Source organism: Cynocephalus volans, chromosome X (genome assembly GCF_027409185.1).
Source record: "Cynocephalus volans isolate mCynVol1 chromosome X, mCynVol1.pri, whole genome shotgun sequence".
NCBI classification, from domain to species: Eukaryota; Metazoa; Chordata; class Mammalia; order Dermoptera; family Cynocephalidae; genus Cynocephalus; species Cynocephalus volans.
The window spans coordinates 127,039,795-127,057,558 of NC_084478.1; the positions used below are offsets into that span (position 1 = coordinate 127,039,795).

At 46.9% G+C, this 17,764-nt stretch overlaps 1 protein-coding gene across 1 annotated transcript; it reads left to right on the forward strand.

Annotated features, from left to right (window-relative positions):
• Positions 1–2,463: 2,463 nt before the first annotated feature.
• Positions 2,464–3,522, forward strand: LOC134368364 (melanoma-associated antigen 8-like). Its single transcript, XM_063084884.1, has one exon. It carries the CDS (start codon positions 2,464–2,466, stop codon positions 3,520–3,522), a length of 1,059 nt encoding a protein of 352 aa, XP_062940954.1.
• The last annotated feature ends 14,242 nt before the right edge of the window (positions 3,523–17,764 follow it).

A 17,764-nucleotide genomic window follows, 5' to 3' on the forward strand; every position in this document is an offset into this window, starting at 1 on the left:
GCAGCCTTGCTTCTCCTTTTGGGGAGTCAGGGAGGTGAACACCTTTGCCTGAGGGACGACTGGGGATACCGCCACCCCAGAACAGCAGAGACCTCCCAGGAACACACTCTGTCACCACTCTCGGCCCTAGAAGCTCCAGGCAGGGTGACCAGATATGATGCTCCTTCGCTGCTGCCTCGGGGACTCTGAGGGTGGTGAGGATTTTGGTCTGAGGGTTGAAGCCTCAGGTCGGCACAGGAAAGAGTCCCAGGCCCTGCCAAACATCCAGGTGAGGACACAGAGGGAGGAATGTAGGGACCTCCCACCACAGATAGCGAGGACCCAACAACTCCCCACCCCTGTTGTTGGCCCTGGGAGGACCCAGACAGGGCTGTCTGGATGTGGCGGCCTCTGACTTCAGCCTGGAGAGGATGTCAGGGAGGAAATGACTTTGTTCTGAGGGGAGTAGCCTTACATCAGCTGAGGGACAAGTGCCAGGTTTTTCAGAAGTTGAGGTAAGTACCCCTCGTGAAGACTAAATATAGCTACCCATATGAGAAAAGACACTACAGAGTCCAGTTTCCCTGTTCTCAACCCCTAGGGGATCCAGGTAAGGGTAGCTGGGTGTGACATGCTGTCGATTCCACCATGGTGGGGAAAGGGGGTCCTCAAGCACGTGAGAGCTTGGCCTGAGCTAAGGGAGGTGATGCCAGCTCAGCATAGGCTTGGTCTAGACCCTGTCAGGATTACAGGTGAATACTCTGAGGGTGGACTGAGGGAAGCCCCAACCCAAAACAGTCTGGACCGAGGCCTTGCTGTCTGCCCTGGGACATCCTGGGCCAAAGTGCCCAGATACGATGCACCCTCACTTTTATCTTGGGCCTCTCAGGGAGGTGAAGGTCTTGGTCTGAGGGGCCACTTCAGGTCAGCATAGAGAGCCACATCTGGTCACAGAAGGAGTCATCTGAGGCTTAGCCAGGAGTCAAGGTGATAGATCTAGTTGAAGGTAACCCCTAACTCCCAAAAGAAAGGACCCCACAGAATGCAGTGGTCCCTTGTTCTCTACTCTCTGAGACCCCAGGCAGGGGTGACCCACCCAGGACATGACACCTTGTCACTTCTGGCTTGGGGTTTTCAGGGAGCTGAGGGCCTTGGTTTTAGGGGTGAGATTGGACCAGAAGGGAGAGAGACAACCGATCAGCTGAGGGAGGAATCCCAGGATATGTCAAGGGAAGAGATTTTGGTGAGGACTGAAGGTATCCCCAGCCCAGAACATAAAGAGGGCCCCACAAATATCCACCGTGGCCCTGATGTAAGCCCAGGAGACTGTGGGGAGGCCTTCAGACTGAGCCTCACTTCTGGCTCAGGAGTCTCAGAGGGCAGAGGACCTTGATCTGAGAGGGCCATGCTCAGATTGACAGAGAGATTTGTCCCAGGCCCTACCAGGAGTCAAGGTGAGGGCTGAGGGGACCACCCACACCAGAACACACACGACTCCAGCGCCTCCCTGTTCCTTCTGTGAGCCATGGGAAGACCCAGGGAACAGCGGGTGGTTGGGCTCTCACTTCCTTTTCCAGTGTCTCATGGAGACAGGGCTTTGGCATAAGGAAGGTGGCCTCACGTCAGCAGAGGGAGAGTCCCAGGACCTGCCAGACATAAAGGTGATATCACGCAGACCGCTCACTCCAGGACACATGGATCCCACTAAATTTGGGCACCTCCTGCGGTCCTCCCTGGGATGCCCTGGGCATGTGTGGCCAGATGTGGGCCCCTCTCTGGCTTTTGTTCCATATCAGGGGTGTGAGTTCTTGTTCTGAGAGTTTCTCAGGCCAGCAGAAGGGTTGGGTCCGGGTCCTGCCGACGTAAAGGTGAGGGCTCTGAGTGAGTATGAAGGGGACCATTCATTCACCACAGAACAATGGGGACCTCACAGAGTCCGGCCCACCCCTCCTGTCGGCACTGGGAGTCCAAGGTGTCCTTGCAGTCTGCAGCTTGAGGACTTCCTCTATTCCTCTTACAGGAGCTCCAGGAACTGAGAGGTGAGACCTTGGTCTGAGGCAGTGTCCTCAGGTCACAGCAGAGGAGGCCCAGGAGAGCCAGGCGTCAATGTGAGGTGCATGCCCTGAATGAGTTACAAGAGCCCCACCGGCCCCAGAACAGAGGGGACCCCACAGTTCCCGGCCCCACCCACACAACTGTCAGTGCTGGACCCTAATTCTCTGCTGGCTGCACCCTGCGGAGCCATCTCATTCCCCCTTCATGTCCACAGGAGACAGGCCGACCAGGAGGACAGGAGCCCTGTGAGGCCCTAGAGCACCAGTGAAAGAGAAGACCTGTAAGTAGGCCTTTGTCAGAGCACCCTAGGGTGTGGTTCTAGGCTGAGGCCACTCAACCGCTCTCTCTCTCCTCCAGGCCTATGCATCCCCATCCCCGTTACCCAACTCCAGCCCATACTCCTGTTTTCTGCCCCCAGGGAAAGTCGCGATGCCTTCTTGTGACAAGAGTCAGCTCTGCGAGCTTGAGGAAGACCTTCGGGCCCAAAGAGAGGCACCAGCCCTGGTGGGTGCGCAGGTTCCTGGTGATGAGGACGACATGGAGGTGTTCACCCCCTCTTCTTCTTCCTCCAACTCCTCTGCCTCCACCTCTCCTCTGATCCCAGGCACCCCGGAGGACGTGCCTACTGCTGGAACACCAAGTCCTCCCCAGAGTCCTCAGAGTGTCTGCTCATCCCCCACTGCCACTGTCTCCCCTCCATGGAGCCAGGCAAGCGAGAGCCCCAGCATCCAAGAAGAGGAGGGCCCGAGCAGCTCACAGGATGTGGGATTCCCTGAGTACTTGCTCCAGGGTGCACCACAGGAGATGATGTATGATTTGCTTAATCTCCTGCTCCCCAAGTATCGAAAGAAGGAGCTGATCACAAAGGAAGAAATGCTGAATGGAGTCCTCAAAAATTACGAGGACCAATTCCCTGCCATCTTCAGCAAAGTCTCTAAGTACATGGAGATTGTCTATGGCATTGCAGTGAAGGAAGTGGACCCTGCCAGCCACTCCTACATCCTCAGCACCTCCCTGGGCCTCACCTACGATGGGATGCAGAGCGATGACCAGAGCGTGCCCAAGACCGGCCTCCTGATTATCACCCTGGGCTTGGTCTTCATGGAGGGCGACTGCACCTCTGAGAAGAGCATGTGGTATGTGCTGGGTGTGCTGGGATTGTGTCCTGGGAGGGAGCACCCCATCTATGGAGAGCCCAGGAAGCTCATCACCGAAGATTGGGTGCAGGAAAACTACCTGGAGTACCGGCAGGTGCCCAACAGTGATCCTGTGTGCTATCGGTTCCTGTGGGGCCCACGTGCCCACGCTGAAACCAGCAAGATGGAAGTTCTCGAGCATTTGGCCCAGTTCAATATTACTTTCCCCAGTTTATTCCCACACTTGTATCAGATGGCTCTGAGAGATGAGGAAGAAAGCGCCCAGGCCGGAATTGCCACCACAAATGGCACTTCTGCCACAGCCAGTACCAGTTCTAGTGGCACACCTTGAAGCTTCTCTAAGCCCAGATGAAGTCTAAGGTAGATTCTCCACTGTGTTTGAAAATAGCAGTCACTGTTTTTAGTAGAAAGATAGTGTGGGGCTAGGGAAATAGAGTGAATAACAAACAGCTTTGGTTTCCTGTTCTATAAGGGTAACTTGGAGCTTTCTCTTGTTTTCAGTTTGGAATCTTTCAAATGTTATTCCTTTAAATGGAAGGTTTAATTAGCTTAAGAAACTAAGTTTATGAATGACATTGATCACACATTTATTACTCTTTATCCAGTTCAGTAGTAAAAGTTTTGCTATTTCATAAAACAAATTGAAATCTTATTTTGTGGTCTGTAACAAGAGAGCATGGCATCGGAATAGGAATTTACTTGGAAATATGAAAAAACTTAACAAAATAATATGAGGTCAAGAAATAGAGAAAAAAGTAAGAAATCAGTAATTTTTGGCTTCCTTTTCCCTTTAACTCTGTTGTTCTGTGAAATTAAAATATATATGTATACCTGGATTTGCTTGTGTTCTTCCATGATGTAGGAGAAATTGCATCTCCATAAATGAAACCACTGCTCACAACTCGTTTATTCTGCAAACATTTATTGAGCATCGCTCTCTGGAAGGCCCTGTGTTAGTCGTGGAGATATTAGGATAAGCCCAACCCATAGGGTGGTTGAGCCTAGGAGCAGCGGCCATATCGGGAAGGTGGTGAGATGTCCTCTAAATCCTACAGAACAAGTAGAAAAGGGTTAGGCAGAAGGTGGGGCTCCAGATGAGAGCAGTCGACTGTAAATGTCCTGAGCCAAGCCAGCCTGTGGCTTTGGAAGCTGCACTTCCCTCTGTGGGAGTTGCCTGCACTGAAGCTGGGTGGTGGCAGGGGCCAGGCTCTCAGACGCTGTGTCTTAGGGCTGCGAGCAGAGCCTGGATTGGAAATCTTCTCTGAGCAGTTCCTTTTGGATGGTGGATCGAGCAGAGAGAAATCTCCACCTGGGGCAGGTATGGAAAGTGTCCTGCACTCCTGTCCTAGTTGCAGTTGAACACAGTGCAGGAAGTAGGTGATTTATACCCACCACGTGCAAGGGTTTCCTGAGAAATAAGAGTGAATCTCCCATGAGGTGAGGCCCAGAAGCCATTGGCCAGGTACTCTTCTGCCTGACTGGGACAAACAGAGCCAGCCCCATTAAAATGCCATTTTAATTAGGTTATCTGGAAGGCAGTTAGGGCAATTGTAAGCAAGGGCTGGATTTTTGGTGGGTAGGGGGATTATCGAAAATAGGGGTATGAATGGAAGAGCAGCTGGGAGAATGGGAAGAGTTTCGTCCTTGACTCAGATTCTACAAGCTTTGAGTTGCATCCAGCTGGGGAAGACTTCCACACACCCACATGAGATAATAGATCATCTAGGATGGAAATCTTACCTAGTTTTATCTTTCAAGCAACATTTATGGCTGAATTGGTATTCCTTGTACTATTGTGCTGCATACTCTGTGAGGTCTCCTAGATGAAAACAAAAACAATAACTTTCCCAGAGGAGAGGCTAGTAGGATCTGAGGTCCGAATAGTGATACAGATAAGTGCCAAGCATTAAAAGTCTAATACATGTCAGACACTGTGCCAAGTGCTTTGCATGCATTTCATACATTTCAACAGTCCTACAAGACAAACTCATTAGGACACCCATTTCACAGATGATGAACCTGAGGCTCGGAGGGCTTTGGTAATTTTCCTGAAACCACATGGCTAGTAAGCAACAGGACTGGGGCTGGATCCCTGGTGTTATGGGCAAAATTGTGTCTGCCACAAAACTCCTAACCCCCAGTACCTCAAAATGTGACTGTATGTGGAAATGGGATCTTTACAAATGTTATTAGGTTAAAATCAGGTCATTAGAGCAGGCCCTACTCCAGTATGACTGCTGTCTTTCTAAGAAGAGAAGATTGGAACACAGATATGCACAGAGGAAAGACCACGTGAAGACACAGGGAGAAGATGGCCATCTACAAGCCCAAAAGAGAGGCCTCAGGAGAAACCATCCCTGCCCACACCCCGATCTTGGACTTCCAGCCTCCAGAACTGTGAGGAAATGAGTTTCTTGTTGTTTAAGCTGCCCAGTCTACTTTACTTTGTTAGGGCAGCCCAAGCAAACTAATACACATGGTCTGAATTCCTGTAGAGCTCACACGGTTATCACTCCCCCCAACCTAAAGCAGGCCTTCTGTCGCAATTCATTTCTCTTCCCATGACTCTGTAATGTCTCTCAGGCAACCAAACGATGGGCCCCAGTCTGGTGGTACTAAAAGCAGGCATAAAGAAGTGCTAGGGTTTGAATTGTGTCCCTCCAAAATTTACATATTGAAGTCATCATGCCCATGTGATGGTATTTGGAGATGGGGCCTTTGGGAGGTAATTAGGTTAAGATGAAGTCTTGAAAGTGGAGCCCCTCATGATGGGATTGGAGCCCTTATGAGAAGAGGCACCAGACCCTCCCCGCCATCCAGACACATGGAGAATGTGGCTGTCTACAAGCCAGGAATAGAGCCCTCGCCAGACACCCCCTATACTGGCATCTCGATCTTGGACTTCCCAACCTCCAGAACTGTGAGAAAACAAATGTCTGTTGTTTAAGCTACCCAGTCGATGGCATTTTATCATATATAGCAGAAGGAGCTGACTAACACAAGAAGGAAGGTGACAATGCACATCAAACACAATTGGGGATTGGCTGTGGTTCCTTGAGAGCCAATTCTGCCCAGGTGCCAACATTTTTGCACAGTCCCAGCACTTTTCTGCAATGCTGTGGCCTTCTCCTAGTCTTCGCCCATCTGTCCTCCTATCCAACTCTGGAATCTGGCCTGTTTCCCAGCTCTTCATGGCTGCATCCTCTGAAGGCTGCACCCTGCTCCCAGTGGGACAGCCAAGAATCACCTGCCCTACCCCTAACATACAGCATTTTTACTCTTTGCAGAAGTCCCCTCTGACAGCAAAATCCCTTTGACTTTAAATACTGATCTTTATACACCTACTCATCCCTCTGGATGTCTTCAGCACATTCTCCAAATGTTTTCCAGATAAGCTGGTGGTTGGAGTCTGATTTGGCCCATAAGGTACCAGTTCCTAGGATATCACCCTGAAGTGAGAGTTTTTGAAACCACCCTGATATTACAGTAGGATGTTAATGGGCTCTCTCATTTGAAACTAAACACTTAACACATACATAGATGAATGAGCTTTCCCACATGGTCAAAAACCAAAGCTTCTTACATTAGTGAGCTCAGACTACCATAACAATATACCATAGACTGGGTGGCCTAAACAACCGAATCTATTTCTCATATTTCTGGAAGCTGGGAAGTCGAAGATCAGGGTACCGGCAGATTCAATGCCCGGTGAAGGCTCTCTTCCTGGCTTGGAGATGCACACCTTCTCTGGGTGTCCTCACATGGCAGAAAGAGAGAGCAAGCAAGGTCTCTGGTGTCTCTACTTATAAGGGCACTAATTCCATCATGAAGGCCCCCGCACTTACAACCTCATCTGAACCTAATTACCTAATGGCTGAAGGCCCCATTTGCAAATACATCACATTAGGAGTTAAGACTTCAACATGTAAATTCATATTTCAACGTTATATTAGGACATAGGGGGAAGCAGTTCAGTTATGTCATCTCCCTCATAAATGGTAGATGAGGAAAGACCATGGAAATCACTGTGGAGCAAAGATCTACTAAAGCTAGACAGAGGAGCAGTTCCTACTAAACAGAGGAGCAGTTCCTTGGTGTATATGATAGCTCTGATTACAAATGAAAGAAATGACCATCTTTTCAGTGCCTGTGACCTATGTATCTGCCCCACAGGCAAGTCCTGGCTTTCAGTGTGTCTAATGGCACCTGTACAGGGAGATATTTTGGTGTTTGGAGAGTAGCAGAGACGGGCAGGTTAAGATTTTGCCCATGCATCAAAAGCAGGAAAAATTTTTCGGCCTACTGACATTTGAGGTTAATGCAAAGGATAGGCTATTTATTACATAATTCCATTTACATGAAATGTCCAAACAGGCAAATCCATAGAGACCGAAAGCAGATTGGTAGTTGCTAGGGCTGGGTGGAGGGGTTAGCGGGGAGTGACTGCTAGTGGGTACAAGGTTTCCATCTGGGGTGATGAAAAAGTTCTAGGAGTAGGTTATGGTGATGGTTGCACAACACTGTGAATGGACTTAATGCTACTGAAGTGTACACTTTAATGTGGTGATATGGATTGAATTATGTCCCCCAAGTTTTACATATTAGAAGCTTGATCCCCAGTGTAAGAGTTCAGGGTGGGAAATCCTATTTCGGTAATTGAAGGGTGGGGCCTTGAAGAGGTGATTGGATTCTTAGGACCATGCTGGTAGTGCATGAACTAATAATGGTGGTCATGGGCATGGATATGAGGGCTTTAAAAGGAGAGCGTGCGAGAGTCTCTCTCTCTGCTCCTGCCTTCCTCACAATGTGACACGCTGCATCACCAGATGTATTCCCTAGACTTTGGACTTCCCAGCGTCTGAAACCATAAGCAACAAACATTGTTTCTTTATGCATTAACCAGTCCCAAGTATTTTGTTATAAGCAGCAGAAATGGACTAATAAGGATGGTAAATTTTAAATTATGTGTATTTTACCAGAACAAATAATATGGAACTGGTGACAACAATCCTCAAGCTTCCTTTGTCATATTACCTTGTAAAAGTGACCCCTGAATTTCTAATTGCCATTAGAAGGGAGTGCAAGAGAGTGGAGGTGAGCACCTATGTCCATTCTTACCTTCTCCTCTTGAAGACAAACTTTCCAGCACTCTGGTGACAAGATCCCCAAATATTTCAAGTTTCAGCCCAAACCCCACATTTTCGAGCTGGGTTAATTGGCATGAGAACCATGGATGGGTGGGAACACAGGCCCTGCCATGGTCTGAATGTCCCCTCCAAAAGTCTTGTTGGAACTCAACTGCCATTGTAACAGTGTCGAGAGGTGGGACTTTTAAGAGGTGATGAATGCTGTTACTGTGAGAGTGGGTCAGTTACCGTGGGAGTGGGCGCCTGATCAAAAGAACGTTTTTTGGTGCAGTCTCCTCTCTCTTACTCACTTGCCCGTCCGCACTCTGCCTCCTGCCACGAGATGATGCAACACAAGGGACCTTGCCCGATGCCAGCACCCTCTCTTGGACTTCCCAGCCTTTGGTCCCGTGAGCCACATAAACTTCCACTGTTTGTAAATATCCCAGTGTGTGGTGTTCTGTGACAGCAGCAGAGCACAGACGAACACAGGCCCCCACTTTAGGGAAGGCTCACTAGCCAGAAGTCCTGCTGCCCTGCACGGTTATCCTGCCATCTGTGACTCAGCTTCTCCATCAGTACACTGTGCCTAGGACTCTACCCTGATAGGACCTAATAGGACCGCAGTGAGAATCTGATGAGACAGTAAAAACAGACAGTGCACTCAACACATGAGTGCTGTAACCGAGAGCTTTAAAGGAAGTAGAAGGATGAAGGACTTAAGGGAAGGGGGTGGGCAGGGAGGGAGAAGCTGGGGAGGAAGGATCTGGCAAAGGTGTCGCTCCAGGAGATAATTCGGCTCTCCAGTTAGAAGGGCAAGGCGGGGGCCTGAGTTCCAGGAGGGAGGGGAAGGGAAGTAAGAAAGTCTGTCCCTTGTAGCGGACAGGTGTGCGCACTCAGGTGAGCACCGGGGGCAAGTGTGTGCAAACACCCGAGGGAATAGAGTGGGGCAGTCAGAGTGTCCCCAAGGGAAATGCCTGTGTGGCCAGTAGTGGAGGGGATGCGGGGTGCCTGCCCGCAGATGGCCCAGCCCAAGCTCGGGCCACCTCCTCTCCTCCCCCCCGACTGCAGTCTGTGCCTCTGCAGGGAACGCCAAAGGCATGTGTGTGTGGAATTCCATGTCCCCACAGCTCCTGGCCTTGTTCAGCTCTGAACGCCCTGTCACCATCCGCAGAGGAAGGTTTCTGAGCAGGGATGAGAGCACTCATTCATTCGCTAATCCTGTCAGCAAGCATTATGAAGCAGTCCAGAAATCCTTTGTTAGACTAAGTCCCAAGCACTTGAGGCTGTAAAAACACAGGGTGCCATCCTAGTGGGCAGACAGACGCTATTTTTTTGTTGTTCCTTAGTAAATGTGGCTTCTGGTTGAAGCCCGGTGTTACGCATCCGTGGGCTGTCAGTGGGAGGAGCAGGTACTGTTACAGGACAGAAGGAGCCAGAAACTTGGCCTGCTGTGCTGTGTTCTCCTCCACCTGCCCTCCCTCCCCTGTTCAGCCCCTGCCTGGCTGCTGGCCTGGCACTGTGTGGCAGGCTGCTCGGTCCCCACTGGGTATCGGTGCTGTGTCTCCCCTCGCTTTTCTTTGCCGCCTTACACCTCCTGCCACTGTCCTTGACCCCAGCCACTGGTGACCATGTCTCCAAATGTGCATCTGACTGATGGTTCTTGACTTGGGTATCGGGGCTTACCCTGTTCCCCCTTCCCATGATTCTTGCTTGCCTGCCCTGTTGGGACTTCCTGCTGTCCTCTGACCTCAGCCTCAAACACCTGCTGTTTTCTTTGGTCTCTGCCGTGCATCAGTGATCAGCAAGGCCTGGGTGCCGAGCACCTTCTCGCAACACCCCACATGCAGGAAGAGCTCATAAAACTCAACTCCATCCCTGCAGCTGTCTTTGTATGAATTGCTGCAAATCTTGCTCTCCAGGTATACTCAGCACTGGGTATTCTGGTAGGATTGTCAACTTCTTTGGCAGGAAATAGCTTGCCTAATCAAAATTCACTTGCAGCAGTCTCCCCTTATGCACGGGGGACACGTTCCAAGATCCCAAGAGGATGCCTGACACCACAGCTTGTTCTGAACCCTATATATGCTATGGCACAGTAAGAGATGAACAACAATAGCCAATAACAGAACAGTCATAACAAGGTGCCAGCATTGCTGCTCTTGTGCTTTGGGGCCATGCTGAAGTCAAATAGAGGTGATGTGAGCACCAGCCTGTAACACCACGACAGTCGATCTGATCGTGGCTGCGGCTGCTAAGTGACTCACGGGCAGGTGGTGAATGCAGCGTGGATCCACTGGACGAAGGGACGAGTCATGTCCCATGCAGGATGGAGCAGATGGTGAGGGATTTCGTCATGCTACTCAGCACGGTTTGTGATTTGAAACTCGTGAACGGTTTATTTCTGGAATTTCCATTCAATATTTTCAGACCGTGGATAACTGAAGCAGCAAAAAGCAAAACTGTGGATAAGAGGAAACTAGTGTGTTTCAGTGCACTGTTATAATATCTTACACTGTGAATTCTCTACAGCATTTCCTAATCAATCGGACGAGTGTCTGAGGCAGATGCTGCCTGCTCGGTCAGCAGCTGGCACAGGCACCCGTGCTGAGGTGACCAAAAGACAGGGCAGGGAAGGAGAGGAGAGCCAGGTGGGCACACCACTCAGGCCACAGTGTCCTTTCCTGAGAGTAGCTCCATTATGTGGCTGGGGAAACCTTGGCTCGGTGGTCAAGTGAACTGGCCAACAGCAGACACATGCAAGGAAGTGCGGAGCCAGTCCTATCTGCTGTCATCTGACCCCTTCCCCCGCACAGGCACCCCCGCTGCCTCCCAGACCATATCACCTAAAACTGGCAGCAGCTAAGTGCTCTCATGCAGGGTGGAATCAGTGGTCCCGCTTTGAAGATTTCTGGGAACTTGCAGCTGCTAAACACTAAAACTACAATCTGGGGGAAGGAGTCGCTGGCTGGTATAGAATTCTCAACTGGAACAGTGCAGTCATTCAATACTCAGGGTTCCATTTGCCTGTGCTATCCGTATAAATACTGAAAGGGTAAGTACCGCTGCCTTTTAAAAAATCAAATGCCATATCCAGCACGCAAATATCTCACAGGAAAATAGGACCCAAAGGCTAGTGCTTTGCTGATAAATGGAGGCAGCACTTTCACGTTTGGTGCTGAAAAGATAACTCAGGCTGAAACCACAGATTCCTCCAGATCGGGAAGTGAACTGTCTGGGTATTAAGAGCCTTCCCTTTTGGAGGATAAAGGAAATCTCATCTCTCTGGGGTGTGATTTTTCACAGATGCAGAAAATGCCAGTGGGGATTGCACATGTCAGTCCCAACCGCATTTCCTTGACTGACCGATTTTGCCTGGGATTGCTTTGTTAGAACAAAGACCATACCAAAACTCTCTAGTAAGATGCTTCCCACAAGCAATTTTCTCAGCATAACACTTTTGCTCTTTGCTAATCATATTTTCTTTAGGCTTTGAGAAACTGATGTGCAGATAATCCTTTGAAAAGTAGTTTTGTAAAAGCATGGTGTTTCATAAAAAGTGGTAACACGTTAAGTCATTATCAGCCATCAACACTTTATATATTTTTAAAGTATCTACTTAGCTATCTTGTGAGATGAGATGTGGTTGGGTGAATGTTTTGGGGAAGAGAAAAAAGAAAGATCTTGAACAGGCATCGGCAAACTACACCACCTGTTTCTGTCTGGCCAGAGCTAAGAATGTGTTTTATAGATGAACATTTTTAATCGATTTGATGATGGGAACATTAACTTTGAACTTCAGTGAAGTAAAATGCGCCTTGCCACAACAAATTCAATTATTCTCATTTCTAGACCTGGATTATAAGAAAGTTGTACCAATTATTAGTACATTTTGGATTTTGTCAGTAAAATATTTGTGGAAATCGGTTTTTGCTCTTGTTTATCAGGACCTACACAGAATCCTCGATTTTGCCCCCTGGCTCATAAAGGCTACAGTATTTCCTATCTGGCCCTTTACAGAAAAATGTTGCCAGCCTCTCTTCTAGAACAGGAGGCCCTGGAGGGGATTGCAGACTCAACATTGAACATGATACTGAGCCCTTGGCCAGAAAGTAACTTTGCAAAGGACAGATGAGCGACTCGGGTGGAGGAAAGACTTGGAAGCTAGATCAGCCTCCTTCTCATCTGTAAAGGGGGGACAGTATCCCTCTCCAACTTCCAGGGCTGACGTAAAAACAACTGTGATAAAGGCTTTGAGCTATGCGTTTTAAAATGGCACCAGGCTAGCAACACAAATTGTTCTAGAAAGAAAGGGAGAGTATTGAGATTTTGTGCATGGTGGAGAATTTTTCTGGGTTGCAGAACATCCTATGTAAACGTAGATTCTATAGGAAAAAATGAAATGAAAACTAAGTAATTGAGAATAAAAAGATGAAGAGCAAGATAAAACGATACAAGGGTAAGTTTAGCATAGAAAATGTAGGCTTTGACACACGATATACCTGATAAAGGTGGACCACAATTGAGCTGCAGACAGAAACACTGGATTGCAAAGGAAAGGAAATTAGCATACTGAAGAGATATCTGCACCCCCATGTTTATTGGAGCACTATTCTCAATCGCCAAGATATGGACTCAACCTAGGTGTCCATCGACAGGTGAATGGATAAAGAAAAAGTGGTGAATACACACACACACACACACACACACACACACACACACACACACACAAAGAATGTAATACTATTCAGCCACCAAAAAGAAGGAAATCCTGTCATTTGCAGCAACATGGATGCGCCTGGAAGACATTATGTTAACTCACATGTGTGAGCTCACATGTGTGAGCTAAAAAGTAAATAATAATAAGTTGAACTTTTAGAAGTAGAGAGAATTGTGGTTATTAGAGGCTGGGAAGGGGAGGAGGGAGAGAGATAATGAGAGGTTGGTTAATGAACCCCAAATTGCAGTTAGACAGGAAAAATAAGTTCTAGTGTTGTAGTGCTAAGGGATCTATAATCAACAATTTATTGTATGTTCTCAAATGGCTAGGAGAGAGGAGCTCAAATGTTAAATCACAAAGAAATGATAAACTTTTGCAGTGATGGATATTCTAACTACCCTGATTTGATCATCACACATTGTATACATGTATTGATATATAACTCTATACCCCATAAATACGAGCCATCAATACATTTCCATTAAAAAAAATTAAAAAATTCTCCACCGTGCACTGCATTGATCTGTTAATGTCTAGAAGATGTTTTGAAGGGAAGTACAGTTACTTGACCACTAAGACCCAAGAGGGACTTCTCTACTGAGTAGCCTGGTGAGCAGTCTCCTTACAACAGCACTTCAGTAAACACAACAGGCTCCACACATCTGTTTCTTAAAACACTCCTCAGCACCGGCTCATGGTGTGGCCCAGGGACAGTAAAGTGAGAGGAACTGTTTTCAGGGCCACAATGAGGTCCAAGGAGGAACACAGTTTTCTGATGGCCTTGCTTATTTAAGGGCTACATCAGTAGAAAAATAGTTATAAGAAAGTAGTCACATAATAGCATAATTTACTTTGAAATACATGAGAAGACTTTTCTATTCCGGATTTGCCATTTCATCCAGAAGCAGTCATAGCCTTGAGATGAGCTAAGACTGTCAGAGCTGGGATGGAAAGAAGGAAAGGAGATGCTACTTTTCTGTCATGATTATAAAACCAACTCTCGAAGCTCATTTCCGAAACCACAGTCTGGAAGCCAGGATTGAAATGCATGAGCCATGCTCCAGGGACAGAAAAGCACTTTCTAAATTCCAAAAGCCTCCCTTAAACATCCAGGACGGCAGCCAGGTGAAGCCAGGGGTGGAGACAGTGACACGGCTGCCCAGGTCTCGATGCTGGCTCACCTTAAGAGCAGCTGAAGAGCGTTAGAAAATTACCTGGGCTTGGGCTCATTCTCAGACACTCTTATTCGATTGTTCTGCATTCAAATTTGATTCTAAAGTATAACCAGGGTTGAGAACCACTGACATAGGGGATGTTTCCAACCCCAAAAGGAGCCATTCTTCCTGGGTTGGGGGCAAAGTCTGGAGAGAGAGGAGACTGACATTAGAGAAGGCCTCTCCAGGGGAGTTTCAGCCTCACCTCCTGCTCAGGTTGGAATACAGGGAGTGGGCCAAGAAATCCTGCAGACAGGCTTGAAGACGGGATGGCACAGGAGATGCGTGTGTTGCTTCTCACCTAGCAACTGGGGGAGGGTGAATATCTTGCAGAATGCCCCAGGTAGGGGAGCAGAAATGGTAGGGTGATGCTTAGGCACACAGAGGACCCAACATAACGCTCTCAGTGCCCACAGCCAGCTCCTTACATGCAGGAAATCCTGAGGGGCAGAGGTGGCCAAAGGCTGAACAGGCTGGCTCCCTAGAGGATTCAGGGGATAAGGAGGTACAGAAGGGTGAATACTGTGACCAGAGTACAGGACCAGGACCGTGGACATGCACTGTGAACACAGAGGGGACAAAACCTTCAAGACTGGGAGGTGGGAGACAGGGCAGCAGAGGCCAGCCTGCAGCCCAGACACTTCTCCCACCACCACTGGGCAGCACCAGCCCCGCTCCCCAGCTCTCCCCGCTCCCGTGCTACTCAAGAGGGGAGGCGGGAAAGGGGGCACCTTCAAGAGTGAAGCGGAGCCCTTACAAAGAATACTTTTTAAATCCCGATTTAATGGAGCAATTGTCCTGGGAGAGATGGAGTTGAGTTTTCAACTGGAAGAAACTGAGTTATCTTGAAACAAAAAAAGAGTAGTTTACTTTTCCATCATCAGTGAAAACAAGAGCTAGAGAACAAGTTGAATTCAAATATGGGAAAATGAAGTCCCCAGTTTTTTACATCTGGTGTGCAACTAAAATTTAAAACAGGCTACGGGTTTTAAAGTACGCAGAAAAATGACTGGACTCTAAGACATCAATTGGAAACTAGGAGAGAAAAAAAGAGCAAAGGGCTCACATAAGGAAACCCACTTTTCTGAACAGGATTGTGGCAATCTGTCTCATGAGTCTTAAAAATACATATGTCTTAGACCTAGAAATTCTACTCCTAGAAATTTTTCCTAAAGAAGAAGAAGAATTTCTCCCTCTGAGAACGTCAGATTATATAATCTGGGCCAACTCTACAGCTAAAAACAACTAAAGAAACTAGATAAGATTTTTAAAAATCTTAATGGAACAATTAAAAATGAGCAAAGTGGAAATTATTGGGTTGTGATCTGGCTGAGATCAGAAAATAGAGACAGAAAGAAGACTGGCACTGCGTTTACTTCTGTCCTGAGGCTTATTCTTGTCCACAAAGGGGCTCAGAGGCTGAGCTGCAATTTTAGCAACCTCAAAAATGGCCAGAGAGTCAAAAATTGGACTTCAGTACCCAGCAATGATGAGCAACCTGGTAAACCACCCTCCATTTCTGGCTAGGACTCTGATTGTCTATCCCTAAGAGTAACTGTGACCTAGAAAACCACCTGAAATCCACCTAGAAATCCTCCCACAGACTGCAAGACCACTTCATTTCCTCTAGGGGGTCCAGAGAACCCCAAACCCTGGATATCAATTAAGGGGAGCAGGGCCTGCTCCCGTGTTCCTGGCAAAAGTAAGTAAAAATTCTCATGAGTGGCAGATAACATCATCCTAGGTTTTCAATTAATTCGGAAAATATTTCTTTTCAAATACAACGTTTAACAACATCTCTAGCACATACTCAAAGATAATCAAAAGTATGAGGAGTCAGGAGATCAAAAGACCTGTGGAAGTAGACAACAAAAAGGGAGGCACAGGACCTCTAGGTATGGGAACTATCAGACCTACTGCAAAGTATCCATGTTTACTATGCTCAAGGAGACAAAAGGCAAGATCTTTATAGGAAACTGAAAATTGTAAAAGGTGACACACAACAGGTTTGAAAAAGAAAACACAGACAAATCTAGGGCCAAAACATTCAGTGACTAAGGCTAAGAACCCAGTGGCTAGTTTAACAGTAGATTGGACACTGCTAAAGAGAGTATAACTGAACTAGAAGACAAGTCAGAAGAAACTATCCAGAATGAAGCACAGACAGAAAAAAGGATGGAAAATACACAAAAGAAGGCAGGCAACATAGAGAGTACAAAGATAAGGTCTGACACAGATTTGTGAATTCCCAGAGAAGAGGAAACAGCAGAGGCAATGTTTGAAGAGCTAATGTTTGAGAACATCCCAGAACTGAGGAAAAGACATCAACCCACAGATTCAAGAAGCCCAACAAATCTCAAGCAGAATAAGTAAAAAGAAATCCATACCTAGACATTTAACTAAATTTTAGAAAACAAAGACAAAATCTTACAAGTAGCCAGAGGGGAAAAGGTAAAAAAAAATCAGAGATTAAAAAAGAAAGTTTTTGTGTAAGCATTTTGATCAAAACATTATTTCTCATAACGAAAAACTAAAGTTCCTCCAAATTTCCATCAGTGAAGTATATTTTGACATATCCCCATGATGAAATGTACACAGCTATTAAAACATCATTTAAAAAAGTACTGAATGACAAGGGAAAATTTTCATGTTATAATGCTAAAAAAGTCAAAATACAATTGTATCGATGCAAAATCCCTTTATTTATATATATATATGGTATAATGGAAGGTAATATGCTAACAATGTTGCCAATCATTATTTCGAGGTTGTGAGGTCGTAGCTTATTTTTATTTTCTTCTGTAAACGTTTTTTCTTGCCTTTACCATGAGCCTGTTGACTTTCATAATCCAAAAAGAAAGTGGTTTTGCTTAGTTTCATCTAAAATATAACATTAGAAATCACTGTTGGTTTCAGTTTCCAATTGGGGCAGGACTCCTCTGAGCTGGTAGTTATTTGGTACATATCACATTCTAATTATTCTGTTTTTAATGTATGTCGAGTTTTATACTGTGAAAGATGGGCAGGAGATGGTTTTACGTCCAAACATGGTTATTACTTGAGTGAGAAAGTAACATATTCTTTTCTGGATGTTTCTGTGGAGTCTACAAAGACTTCCCTCTGAGCCTCCTTTTCTGCTTTCCCAGAGGTCCCACGTAACAGAATGGGATTCTTTTTTCTCCAAAATTCTTCCAGGAGCTTGCCATGTCTCCATTCTCCCCTGGGCCTGGCATATACCAAACTGGGCATTTTCTAGCACGATTCAAGAAGATAAAAAGAAATAAAGCCTCTTGTAGAACAATAAGACTGATATGCAATTTTACAGCAAATTGTAGTAAGATTTATATCAAGATCTTTTCTAATGATCTTGTAGAGCTCTGTCACCTCCTCCAGTTGCATAGTGGTAAAAGCCTCTGGAACTCCATTCAGGAATCAAGTCAGCAAAGGAGCTTATGTGCAGAAGGACTGACAACCCTGGTGCAGCAGCCCAGTCGTGAGATATACCAGCATGCA

Bases quoted from the DNA above. Each gene is read 5' to 3' on its own strand.
- LOC134368364 (XM_063084884.1), top strand. From the start codon at position 2,464: ATGCCTTCTTGTGACAAGAGTCAGCTCTGCGAGCTTGAGGAAGACCTT.